This window comes from Ictalurus punctatus, chromosome 7 (genome assembly GCF_001660625.3).
Source record: "Ictalurus punctatus breed USDA103 chromosome 7, Coco_2.0, whole genome shotgun sequence".
Taxonomy (NCBI): Eukaryota; Metazoa; Chordata; class Actinopteri; order Siluriformes; family Ictaluridae; genus Ictalurus; species Ictalurus punctatus.
The window spans coordinates 17,134,624-17,148,887 of NC_030422.2; the positions used below are offsets into that span (position 1 = coordinate 17,134,624).

Sequence of the window (14,264 nt, forward strand, 5' to 3'; positions counted from 1 at the left end):
AGGGAATCGGAGGGTAAGTGGGTGCTGGTCCGTTTTTAGCTTTGTAGGCAAGCATCAGTGTTTTAAATCTGATGTGGGCAGCTACAGGAAGCCGTTGGAGGGAGCGTAGCAATGGGGTGGTGTTAGAGAACTTAGGAAGGTTGAAAACCAGTCACACAGCTGCATTCTGGATTAGTTGCAGAGGTCAAATAGCACTCAGAGGCAGACCTGCCAGAAGTTGCAGTAGTTCAAGTTTTGCTGGGATCAGTTTCAGCTGATGAGCTGCAATCCATACTGAGATGTCTGCCAGACATGCTGAGGTCTGAGCAGAAGCAAGAGGGTATGAGGGAGGGAAGGAGAGGAGGAGTGGAATGAAAACCCTGGTGAGGATATAACCTCACCAAAAGATGGAATATAGAGGGAGAACAGAAGAGGACCAAGTACTGAGCCTTGTGGGACACCAGTGGAGAGTCTGCGGGGAGCAGATGTAGATTCCCTCCACATCACCTGATATGAGCAACCTTCCAGGTAGGAAGAAACCACTGCCATCCTACACCATGTACTAAAAGACTCATGAGGGTGGACAAGAGAGTCTTGTGTTCGAGTGTGTTGAACGCTGCTGAAAGGTCGAGGAGGATGAGGACTGATGACAGTTTGGGTGATCTAGCGGCATGTAACTTCTCAGTGATGTCCAAAAGGGCAGTCTCTGTGGAATGTGCCACTTTGAAGCCAGATTGGTTAGGAGATTGTTCTGTGAGAGATAGAGAGACAGTTGATTGTAGATGGTGCATTTGAGGATTTTAGAAAGAAAAGAGAGAAGTGAACCCGGTCTGTAGTTGCTGATGTCAGAGGGATCCAGAGTGGGTTTCCTCAGGATGGGAATAACCCTTGCTCTCTTGAATGCAGTTGACACATGACCAGATGTTATGGAGCCACTGATTATAGTAGCGATGAAGGGGAGGAGATCTTGTGAGATGGTCTGGTGCATTGTGGAAGGGATTTGATCCAATGAGCAGGTGGTAGGATTGCAGGAGAAGATGACTTGCGAGATCTCTTCTGTTGCTAGATTAGAAAACTGTGCCAGTGAAGGAGAAGGGGAATCCTGAGTGGGTAGTGTAAGCCTTGGGGTCGAAGTGAAGGTCTGGCAGATCTTCCTGTTATAAAAGGTGGCAAAGGCTTCAGCAGACTGAGGAGTATGTCCATTTCTTCAAGAAAGTCTCCTAGGGGACCAGGAGGACGGTAGAGGACAATGATGAGAAGGTTGATCGGGATGTAACTGTAACTTCATGGAATTCGAAGGATGAGATGTTGAGATGAAACAGGGAGAGAGGTGTGAAGCACCATCTCTGAGACAACAGCAGACATGTACCACCGCCCCTGCCAGTTTCTCAAGGAGTGTGAGAGAACACATAAGCCGAGGACAGAGCAGCCTGTGTAGTCTGTAGTTCTGTGGAGATATCCAGGTCTCAGTTAGTGCCAGGAAGTCAAGAGAGTAAAGAGAAGCTAAAGCTGAAATTAAATCAGCTTTCTTTACAGCAGACTGGCAATTCCAGAGCCCACCTACCACCACTGTTTGAGACTGAGACAACAGAGGAGGATAGATGAGGTTACTGGTAGTTCAGCCTCTGAGCTTCTGGGTCTGTGAGAGGTGACAGCAGAGATAGGTTTGAGGCACATGTCTGTAGCCTAGTCAGGAGTGAAGTTGGTGAAAATAGGGCTGACAATAGGGTTTCCATCTGACATTTCTTTGATTATGACATTGAGCCATAAAGTTTTGAGCCTCATTATGGTCAAATAAACAGATAAACTTTTTCCCCCTGATTTTTTTTTTTTTCTTTAAAGCCAAAGGTCAATAAAAAATAAAAAATAAAAAAAAATGTAAAGATTTTTTTTTTTAGTCCTGGCCAATTCCCATCCACTAACACATGCTTCCTCTGAGACACATGAAGCCACCAAATGCATCTTCTTAAACTGTTGCTCATGTTGTATCATGGGGCACAATAACACACTCTGAGGAAAGCGCTATCTACTCCCTTCTGCATACATGAGCTCACATATGTCACTGATTGACTTGTGTCACTGTATTTGCTCTCTTGGACTCCCGGCCACAGATGGCTATAACATCATAAGGATTCAAATTCGTGATGTCCGGATGACACAAACACTTTTCTGTTGCACCACTAAGGAGCCCAGAAAAACTCTTTCATATTCTGGTACCCTCACCTCACACCCAGGATTCCCAGGATAGGCTCCAGATTCACTGCAAGCCTGACCAGGATAAAGCAGCTACTGAAAGTAAGTGAGTGTGTGACTCCTATAAATTTTCTGTGGCATAACATTAACTAATTTTTGCCAAAGCAGACTAAATATTTCCAATAATTTGTGAAGATAATATTTACAGCAAATCATGTCCAACTGGTGATTGGGTTCAGAATTGATGATTAATTATGAACAAAACCAGCTAAACGGTTAAGATTTTAGCTAACCGATGTCAATATTGTAAATGCCCATGAGACTGTAGATCTACAAGTGGGTTGGTGTTGCTAAAGAAAATTAGATCGCTAACAGGACTAAATGAGATACAAACATTTTTTTTGTTGTTTTGTTTTTTTAGTACAAGCTCTTTCAGACTCACCAACTGGATCCACATGATCTAGATGATCCACAAAGTCCCTTTTGCCCAAGTAGACTGTTAGCTAGGGGGAGAAAAACACAAGTCATGTGATGTCACTTAAACATTCATGTAGGAAGCAAATCAGACTAGTTAATGTTCCTCTTGGGGATTATTCACCACATCCACACACATACAACACAACGCCGTTATACAACAAACAGACAAAATAATTTCAAATTGACACAAAGCCGCTCCACACCCTTCCTGTAGACGACCCTGCCAGACCGACTGAGATCATAAAAAAACATCTTCCGCACAAACACAGCTCTACATCATACATAGAGACACTAAGACAGAGAACAGATAGAATGCACAAAAGGACTAAATAATGGAGAAAGAGAGCTAGAGCAACATGAAAGGAGATGATCCACAGAGAGAAGGGAAAGAACCTATCACATGTACACACATACATATTCAAGAAAATTACCTTGCAGTTGGGGCTGGACTTCTTGAATACTCTGCAAGGGAGAACAAACAGATATATTATTAGATATACTTACTGGAATTCCAGTACCACTGAAATATACTACTCCACATCGGTGTAAATTTTACAGATGCAGGGTTGCTGTATTTGTAGCCAAAGAGTGATTTTCTAAATAAAGCATGACAGCAAAATTTGGCAAGAGGAACTAAGATCTTGATTAGTGATAAAGAGAGAGAGATAGAGACAGACAGACAGAGAGAGAGAGAGAAGTGTATGTGTTGCAATGTGTCTAATTGTAATGCAGTGTGAACAATAGAAATAGCTATGGTGAGAAACATCATATTCCCTGCCAAGCTACCCACATTAAACAAGTGAGAAAACAACACCATCGGTCTCCCCCATTTTGCACTCCAGTTTCTCTCTCACTCTCTCTTTCTCACACACATCTCTCTCAATCTCCTCTCTTATCTCCGAATCTTTATTCCTCCTGCTTTTTAGATAAAGAGCTGTCAGAGAGATCTCACTTTCTCTTCCCTTTCTGCAACAGAAAGCCCTGCCGAATAAAACAATAGAAACAAAATCACAGAAATTCTAACGGTTTCCACTACAAATACCATTACAAACCATCAGGTAACCATTAAAACCATTACCATTATTGGTCCTTAATGGTATCTACTAGACAGACCATGGCACCAATAGGCAACAAATTACCAGTAGAGACTCACAGGGACCATCACAGTTTCCATTAAAACCATACAATTCCTATTATAACCATTAAAACCATTACAAATTCTGTGAGGGGTTTTATTGTTTTGTTTTTGTAAGCAGGGAGAGGTATAAAGGTCTTAAAGAAAAGCTATCTATATGCACAGAAACACAGAAAAAGTGGAACTACTGGTGTGTGTGTGTGTGTGTGTGTGTGTGTGTGTGTGCGCTCGCTAACTTTGTGCTACAAGGCTTGGTAGATTATGTGAAGTCATTTCATCCATCATTTCATTTCACTCTCACACTCCATAGCCATTACTATGGATACAAGTAATTAGTATTAGTAATAAGATATCTAGTAGGTAATAAGATATTTAGTAGGGGTGGGTAGTGTATTAACTATTTTGCTAAAATAAACACCTGGGGCAGATTTCAAGGCAAATTTTCAACTATGAACTAGACTAAGAGCTTGTAGGACTAGTGCAGTTCTTAGCTCTGTCCACAAGGTGCCCTTAATGTAGTACGACTTGGCCAGATCCTAAAATACAGCTTTACTCACACATTACTGACATTGTAAAGTAGAGAGAAATGAGGAGGATGTGGCTGACACATTAAACTGCCCCTGAACTTGTTTAAGGTCAAGTCCTCTAGAGTGGCTAAATCTTATGTACCACAGCTCTCAAGGTATATTTTTTATATCAAATAAATGATTCCACAAGCACGATGCCATGAAACAGGCTCAATGATCTGAACATATAATGGTACTGAGAAACATTTTTCCATAGAACCTACATGCTAAGCTAGCTAGCTACCTCAGCCAATGCTAATGATAAACAAAATCATGACTGCTATGGTATATTTAGCTACTAGTTTTGTACATTAATGAAAATATGACAATGCAATTTTTTTTTGACACGTTGCTATTGAAATCCTACTTGTATCTACAAGTAACAAATGTTTTAATAAAAAGTGCTCGCAACAAGTTAGGGAGGATTTCTAACATGCATGAAGCTGTAGATGTTTTAGGTCATCCTAAGAATTTCCTGGGCACTAAAACTTTTAATTTAATACATAGATTATTTTGTAATGGTTTAAAAAGTTGCCTCAATTATAAAATGTGCTACATTTAATTTGACATTGATTTAACATTTATCTGGTATGACCTAGGAGGCTAGTCAACTATCATGCCAGGCTAATAAACAACATTAGGAAGAAAGCTAACTAGCCAACTGCTACCAGGAAGCTACAAATATTGTTGTCTATGGTTTGAAATTAATTACTGTAGTTGTGCACACACACCTTATGAACATGTATAAACCTAACTTAAAGATGTGTTTTAAATTAGAGGTCAGATCATGTTAGCTAGTTGCCTAGCATTAGCCGCAAAGATTTCAGTGAAGTGAGTGAAGTGTGTGCTATAGCTATTCAACTTCAGTGTTTCAGTCAACGTCAGCTCTGGTAGTCTCAAAATAAGGTCAGTCATGTGAGTGAATAAATATGAATACGTCCTGAGTTTTGAAATTACTATGAAGGGGTGCGGTTTCCTGAAACTTTTGACCAACTGTCAGACTGAAAAAAAAGTCTGTCCCACACACCACACACACACACACACACAGCTTGCTATCCTTGTAACAATGTTTCAACGGCATTTTTTTTGATAGACAGATAGATAGAATAGATAGATAGGTAGGTGTGTGTGTGTATATATGATTGACCCTGGCCCTTGCTCCAAGTCTGTTGTTGTAAATTCAATATTAATGAGAACGTATTCATTAGTGAATGCTGGCAGATCGACAGACTTTAATAGTGCTTTAAACTTTCATCAGCAGAGTGAGAAAGAGGGAACGGGGGAGAGTGGTAGAGACATGGAGAGTTGAAAAAGAACCAGAATTCATTCTGGAAAAAGCTATTTAGGGGGGGGGGGGGGGGTTGTGATTAAATGAACAACAGAAATGAACAGAGGATTTTTTTATGAAAAGATCTGAAGAGACAATGGGAAGATAACGAGATAAAAGAGGTGAGTGGGAGAGGATGATAGGAGAGAAAAATGAAGATGAGAGAAAGTGATTAGAGAGAAGGACCTTAATGACAGGAGTTAAGTATCTACTGAAAAGAGAGAGCGAAGGTTAAAGAAAAAATAATCTGTTAAATGCTCACTAGCTGTAATACATTTACATAACGCAAATTGAGCCGGGTAGGGGTGGGGGGTCCACATTAAAACACTGAAAAATCTTACATTGGTGTCCTGAATGTGTGTTAACGGGATTCAGGGAAATTATTTTACACTCTTCTGCTATCACCAGTGACTTGAAGGTCGACTGACTTCCACTGACTTCTGTTGCGGAATACTTTTTTTGTGTGTGTGTGTGGTGACACTCTACATGCCACTATAGAGCTTCGTGAACAATGTGGGAGTGAGCTCAAGTTGTAAAAAAAAAAAAAAACCCCAAAACATTCAAACGTCAAACCCACCTAACTTAGCCTTCAAAAAAAAGGCTGATCTTACCTAATGCACCATTAAATTTATTGTAATGTATTACAGTTTCACAGTGTGTGTGTGTGTGTGTGTGTGTGTGTGTGTGTGTGTGTGTGTGTGTGTGTGTGTGTGTGTGTGTGTGTGTGTGTGTACATCTTACTGGGGCCCAAATTTAGAAATATCTGCTATCTGTAAAGGAATATCTGACATAACTTGTTGGGAAATCTGGCTGATCCCCACAATGAAAATTTTTTATTTTTAATTAAAAAAAATTTTTTTTTAAAGAAGCAAAAACATTTTCTTTTGGCACTGAGGTTAAAGTTAGGGTTAGATTTCTGTGTAGCATAGAATTAAATATCTGCATTAATAATTATGGCAATGGAAGAGAGAGAGAAAGAAAGAGAGATAGAGAGAGACAGATCCAGAGAGAGACAGAGAGAGAGATCCAGAAAGAGAGAGAGAGAGAGAGAGAGAGAGATCCAGAAAGAGAGAGAGAGAGAGAGAGAGAGAGAGAGAGAGAGAGAGAGAGAGAGAGAGAGAGAGACACAGAGAGAGAGAGATCCAGAAAGAGAGAGAGAGATCCAGAAAGAGAGAGAGAGAGAGAGAGATCCAGAAAGAGAGAGAGAGACAGATCCAGAGAGAGAGAGAGAGAGATAGAGAGAGAGAGAGAGAGAGAGAGAGAGAGAGAGAGAGAGAGAGAGAGAGAAACAAACAAGAACTTTTCTGTTTTATCTCTTTTTTGTTCAAGCGAAGCTGCAAACTCACCTAAACATACTTTTTATTGGGTCACCATGGCAGCTAGATGTTTTTCTTGCGTTCCTATGACAACAATGTGAACCAAAACTACAAGAGCTAACACAGTGAGAGTGAGTATGTAAGCATGGAGCAAAAAACATGTTGTGGACCCTAAGCTTCTCCAAATAACACCCCACCCCTGTGCAGTTAAGCATGTTATAACGAAGGACAAAAGCCCTCATCATGAAACAGAGACCAGCGGAATCTCTTATTATCCAAACACCTTTCTTACCCGCATGCTACTACACACCTCTGTCAACAGCATCACTGTATAGGTCACATTAAAGGCATGTCCGCTGTGTTTAATCAGCCTGTCCTGTATCCTGAATCAGCTGATCACACCTCACAGGAAAACAAACAAAACATGGCCTGAAGTCCCAGCTTCGAGACTGTGTGTGTGTGTGTGCGTGGATGCCTGAGCATTACTGAACAAGTAGCAGCAGGTTGATCATCTTAAACCTGCAAATAATCTGTGCAACACTATTCTGAGCTCCGCTTGGTGGTGGCACAACAAGGAATCGGCATGACCGGTGATTTTTGTGCCGGTTGGCCAGACGCCTGGTTCTGTGATTTACAAACGCTGACTGATAGCATGCACACTCGTATACAGAGCTGTATACAAATATTAGTGAGTTCAAATGCACACAGACACTCAGACACCACTGAACCTACACTTCCTCTGCTGTGATTAATGACCTGTCAAACAGAAGATCAGGGACAGTACACTGCTCTCAGAGGGTCCTTTCACACACTCACACACACACTCTCACTTGCTCACACACACACACACACTCTCCTCACTCTCTCTCTCACACACACACTCTCACTCGCTCACACACACACACACACACACACACACACACACACACACACACACTCACTCACTCACTCTCTCTCTCACACACACACACACACTCTCACTCACTCTCTCTCTCTCTCACACACACGCACCCTCGCACGCACCCTCGCACGCACCCTCGCACGCACCCTCGCTCACACACACGCACGCTCGCTCGCTCGCTCACACACACACACACACACACGCGCGCGCGCGCTCGCTCACACACACACACACACACACACACGCTTTCTCTCTCACACACACACACACGAATGATGAGGAGGTGAAATCATAAAGCATGACTATTAGCCCAGACGACTTATTAGATTTTGTCAGAACCCAAAGTGATTTACAATTGAGACCGAATACATGCCAAGCATTTAGTTAAACGACGGAGGATTTCATCTCACAACTTTACAGGAAATGTCTGGCCAAAAACGGGGTTTTCTCGATCTAGCTGATCAGTAAGAGCTGAAGTTTGCTTCTTTAAATTTGCACTGGAGCTATGAGGATAAAGTAACGAACAAGTATATTACAATTATATTGACAAGTTTAGCATCATGCACTGCAAAAAATGTCTCTTTAAACAAGCAAGATACACTTACATCTAGTTAAAGTGTACTAAAATCAAGCAAAAAAATAAAATAAAATCTGCCAATGGGGTAAGCAAAACTGACTTGGTAAGAATTCTTACCAAATATCAAATAGCATAAATATCTAGTCACTAAAAATGCTATTGGATCTTAAAACCAGACAAAACTGCCAAAATTTACACAAGTTATTACAAGCAATGAAAAGTCAGTTATTCAAGACAGACGTACTTAAAATGAGTATTTTGCTCTCTTGATCGAGTTGACTGTTACAATAAGACAATTTCTGAAAAAAGTGAATTAAATTAAGGCAGCAGAATCAGTTCTTTTTTTAGCAATTTCATTAAAAAACAGTGAAAACGCTAACATAATGTCAGCAATTGTAGAGGGCGGCGGATGGAAGCGCAGATTTTTATTGAATAAACTGCAAACAAACTACTAAAACTGTGAAAACAAGAACCATAAGCGGAACAATGGACACAAGGCAAAAACATGCAGACTACGAGAGTGGCTGTAGGACATTCTGAAAGAAGTGTAAATAAAAACACTCTTCATTTCAGCAAGTTGTTTCACAGTAAACGTTCTCTCAAACAGAAAACACACTACTCTAATCACATTAACACATGAACTAAACTCTGAAGATTAAAGTAAGATTCCGTAACTTATCGAATGTTATGAATTCATATTAACATTGACTGAATTCTAAAAACCCTCCTGTTAGTCTCACCTTCACTCACCACAAACAAAAGCATTTCTACTTCATCACTGAACATCAAACTGGTCATATATAACATCAACTTTTTTATATATTAACATTAACTGGATATGAAATGTACTACTCAACAAATAGATTTTTCTGTGCAATATGTACTTTTTTGTCAACTCATCTTCATTTAAATCTTTCAACGGTGTACTGGCCCTTTAATTTAAAATACATTTATTTAGTTAATTAGACTCGGCACTGAAACTCCCGCTTCACTGCTGCTCACTTCCAGAGTAACATTTTAGCAACGCAGAGTTACAGACATTACAAACTGCAGTTTTGTCGTCATTCCACATAAGAGACATCATCTTTACACACCACATGAAATCCATGTGTTTCCCCGCCCTCTGTTGATTGACAGGATATAATTGGCCCTGATCATCGGATGCTTTTAAACTATCAGCCGATGGCTCATAGTGGGGAAAAATAGCCTTTATCAGTCGATAATCAGTTTCGGTATACATCGGTGCGTCTCATATATATATATATATATATATATATATATATATATATATATATATATATATATATATATATATATATATATATATATATATATATATATATATATATTTCAAGTGATGCTAATAGTTTGTCTTTTTCACTGTAATAAAGTCTGCATTCATAATAACACTGTTCTGAATGCTATTAAGACACCAATATCTTGCTCCATATTAGCTGGGATATCTTATTAAGACAAAATTAGATCTATTTTCTAAAAATTAGATTACTTTTCTAGTGCTTGACAAGATTAGTATTTTTTTTTTTTGCAGTATGCCTACTCCATTACAAACTAACCTTAAAAGACATCATTTAGCTGAAAAATAATATTTATCAGTTGCATAAAAGAACAGGATAAAAGCAAGACCAGCTTGCTTACCAACTACATTGCCATCTCAGTCACTTTTCTGTATTTGTTTTGACATCATTTTTCTCGCGGTTTATAGTCATTTTCAATTCCCACCCACTTATCAGAGCTCTGCTATCACACCATAGCCAGCGGGGAGGGTGAAGACTAGCTCATGCATCCTCTGTGACATGTGAAGTCAGCCTCTGAAACACTCAAAGAGGAGAGCCGGGACTCCAGGCCATGGACAGCTGTTTAAAAAAATAAAATAAAAAAAAATAGCGTGTAGGATTTAAGTATGCAGGCGGCATTATGCTAAACTAGTGCTTATAAGCTTCCCTTACTAATTAGAAACATTAGCCTCATAGCTCCAGCTACTAAAGAACTTCAGAAACAAATTGGCTGATCAAGTATAATTGGGGTAAAGGGGAAAACTGTGTAAACTGCTAGTCATTATTTTCACAACATTACATCCGAGTGCTGCCTTGCACGGGTTTCCATTAGAACAGTTCCTTCCAATACTTCAGCGCTTATGGGTAAACCTTACCTACTAATCCTTACCTTCTGCTCCTGCCTGTATTTTTTATTTATTTATTTTACTTCTTTCTTCCTCCCTATCCTGCCCCAGAACAGTCCGTGGCTGTGTACATCACTGAGAGGACGTACACACTCACCCAGACGCAGATGCTAACAGCAAGACCCATCTGTGTGTAAGAAAATCAATCAGGGTCTCATTTTCCCAATTTAATCTGAGTAGGGTGATGAGGGGCCAAATGAAGATCCCTTTATCAAGGCTGACAGAGAGAGAGAGAGAGAGAGAGAGAGAGAGAGAGAGAGAGAGAGAGAGAGAGAGAGAGAGAGGGAGAGAAAGAGGTTGACAGAGAGAAAAAGAAATTAATTAAGAAATGAATGGGATGAGAGAAAACCAGAGCACAGGTACAGGAGAGAGAGAGAGGGATAGAGACCCACACAGATAGAGAAAGGTAGAGGGAGAAAGGGGGAGAGAGAGAGAGAGAGAGAGAGAAACAGAAGTGAGAGAGAGACAGTTTCAGATAGACAGACAGATAGATTAAGACAGAGACAGATGGAGAGAAAGAGACAAGTAGAATGAGAGACAAAGAGAGAAACCAAGAGGAAGTGAGAGACAGACAGAGAGACAGATGGAGAGAGAGAGAGGGAGAGGGAGAGGGAGAGAGACTTGCTGGTGTATATCTAACCACTATAACCCAGTCATTATGGAGGTGAATATGTAACTGGACAGAACTGGTTTTCTGACCTTCTTCAGAAACAGGGAAGGATAGAACACTGACACACCAATCCTAACTTGCATATGATATACAGTGGATATTAGGGTTGCACGGTATACCAGCACTACGGTAAAACTTCAAAATACCGCTGATGCCACTGTATTATTTAAATGGTAGTACCGTAAATGAAGATGTGCAGCAGTTAATACTATTTTCACTAAAACACCTCACTGCTTCTGCAGAACACACGGTTAGTGACACTTTATTTAACTTAAATTCTTTACCTTTAAAGAGTTCCTGTTGCTAGCAAGTGAGCTAACGTCATGCTACCAGTGTTTGCTAGCAAGCAGTCTAATGTCATGCTATCTGTATTTGCTAGCAAACGATCTAACGTCATGCTAGCAAGCAGTCTAACATCATTCTAGCCGTGTTTGCTAGCAAGCAGTCTAACATCATTCTAGCCGTGTTTGCTAGCAAGCAGTCTAACATCATGCTAGCCGTGTTTGCTAGCAAGCAGTCTAACATCATGCTAGCCGTGTTTGCTAGCAAGCAGTCTAACATCATGCTAGCCGTGTTTGCTAGCAAGCGAGCTAACATCATGCTACCAGTGTTTGCTAGCAAGTAGTCTAATGTCATGCTATCTGTATTTGCTAGCAAGTGATCTAACGTCATGCTAGTCGTGTTTGCTAGCAAGCAATCTATTCTACTTCTATGTATACACATCGATTATATTCAAGACAACATGTATGTAACTATTCTGAGCAAGTAGACGCCTAAAGCAATGTATGTTAGCATAAGTAATAGCACCCCAATGTAAAACAGCGGTTCCTTCTCAGCTCACTGATTCTCAGATAAGACATGTCCGTGTCCCTATATAAACCACGATAAGGAAAATATCTTTCTTGTAGTTGTTGCGGTGAAAAATTAGGTTTTTTTCCTTCTTCAAAATGCAACGTGCTGATTTTTTTTTTTTTTTTTGCAGAAAACTAGCTGAACTGCTGAGATTCTTTCGTGGTCATGATTGTTGGTAAATGATTGCTTTTAAATGTTCGACACATGTGAATCAAAAGAAGGCTTTGGCTGAATACATGTTGTGATAAATGTCACATGACCCATCTCCACGAATCTGCTCTTATCTGGGGGTAATTTAGAAAAATTGCAAGCTCCTCCGAATACTGCAGCGTTTGCATGATTTTGCGTTCATTTCTGCGATCGCAAAATCGTGAAATCCTGGAGGGACTGACAACCAAGAACCACTCTCACCTTACTGGTGAAAATGGGTTCATCATGTCCAGCATTTTAGTTCCATGAACTCTCTTTACTCAACAGTCAGCTGTACACATGTGCATGCACATGCTTCTTACTACTGCAGGCTTCAGATTTGCAACACACCACACCATCAAGATTATTTTCTTTCAGTTTCAACAAGTTGCTGAGAGGTCCTCGACTGCCAAGATAAAGTGCATGTGCGTCCGGGCCTGTTCTCCTCTTTACATCGAGCACACGGCCAGGACGCCATGACATAAAAATCCCACGCTGAATCCCGAACATTATTTCAGGAGATTATGTACTGCGTCAGGAGGGAGAGTTTTGGTCTGTCTGATGAAAGGCAGCGAACACACTCTCAAGTACACACAAACACATGACTGGTTGTCATTAATTATGAAAGGGATTTGCATTGCAGCTGACTGGGATTTTTAATAGTGATTATGAGCAAACAAGATCATTCTGCCTCTGTGCTTTTAGCTCTGCATTAGCTGCACATTCTGGCTGCTATCAGTCCCCTGAAACCCTTCTGACCACATTTGATAGGCACGCAAAAATAAACTTGTGCTCTTGCACACACACACACACACACACACACACACAGTGAAGTGCGAGTGAGATGGAAGCTGACAGACTGAGGAAACACATCTTCAACTTTCAGGACCAGGAGCATGCATCAGAATGTGTGTGTGTGTGTGTGTGTGTGTGTGTGTGCACGTGTGTGCGTGAGAGAGTGAGAAAGAGATGAAGAGAGAGATAGAAAGAATATGTCAAAGAACCGATGAGCACATTGTGTACGTGTATGTCAGTGAGACACCATCTGCGTTATTGCATGCAGTGTTGCAATGTTACACAGACATGTACATTAAGCCTGCACTGAGTGTGTGTGAGTGTGTGTGAGTGTGTGTGAGTGTGTGTGAGTGTGTGTGAGTGTGTGTGAGTGTGTGTGAGTGTGTGTGAGTGTGTGTGAGTGTGTGTGAGTGTGTCTGTCTGTCTGTCTGTCTGTCTGTCTGTCTGTCTGTCTGTCCAAGACTCTAACTTTGCACGTTTAACAATGCCAGTACAATTCTTCATCCAGTTAGGCCTAAGCTGAAAGGAATTTATAACTGTTAAGCAACATTTTAGAATTTATGATGCCTTTATCTGTCTCTCTCTCGCTCTATGCACACACAGTTTATCCATTTTCATTTTGTATTTATTTGTTATCCATCTAATCCACTAAACTTGCAGGGCCCAGGTGCACATTCTTCACTCTTGTAACTATATACATGTCACATTAGTTTACCGTAGTTTCTGATTAATATGCTTTAAGATGAATAACCGAATAAACAATATATAGAGATTTACTGCAAGTTTAACATTATGCTTTTTTACTCATCTTGCTGTTACTGAAGTCAAAATCGTTTATGTAACCATATCCATCTTGTGTGATCGGATTATTCTATAACTATAAGCTTTATAATTTACATATACAGTATCTCACAAAAGTGAGTACACCCCTCACATTTTTGTAAATATTTGATTATACCTTTTAATGTGACAACAGTGAAGAAATGACACTTTGTTACAATGTAAATTAGTGAGTGTACAGCTTGTATAACAGTGTAAATTTGCTGTCCCCTCAAAATAACTCAACACACAGTCATTAATGTCTAGA

The 14,264-nt window shown here is 40.2% G+C and overlaps 1 protein-coding gene across 4 annotated transcripts in view; it reads right to left on the reverse strand.

The window, feature by feature from the left end:
• Positions 1 to 14,264, reverse strand: part of arrb2b (arrestin, beta 2b) — a 63,213-nt gene that overhangs the window by 16,621 nt on the left and 32,328 nt on the right. For all 4 annotated transcript variants that reach the window (XR_008396676.1, XR_008396678.1, XR_008396677.1 and 1 more), the window contains exons 2-3: positions 3,081 to 3,111; positions 2,615 to 2,675 (exon numbers count right to left, since the gene is read on the reverse strand). Coding sequence is in view for 1 of the 4 variants with exons in the window: in XM_017472006.3 (XP_017327495.1) it covers positions 2,615 to 2,675; positions 3,081 to 3,111 (92 nt within the window). In the remaining 3 variants the exon portion in view is untranslated. The remainder of the gene's footprint in view (positions 1 to 2,614; positions 2,676 to 3,080; positions 3,112 to 14,264) is intronic.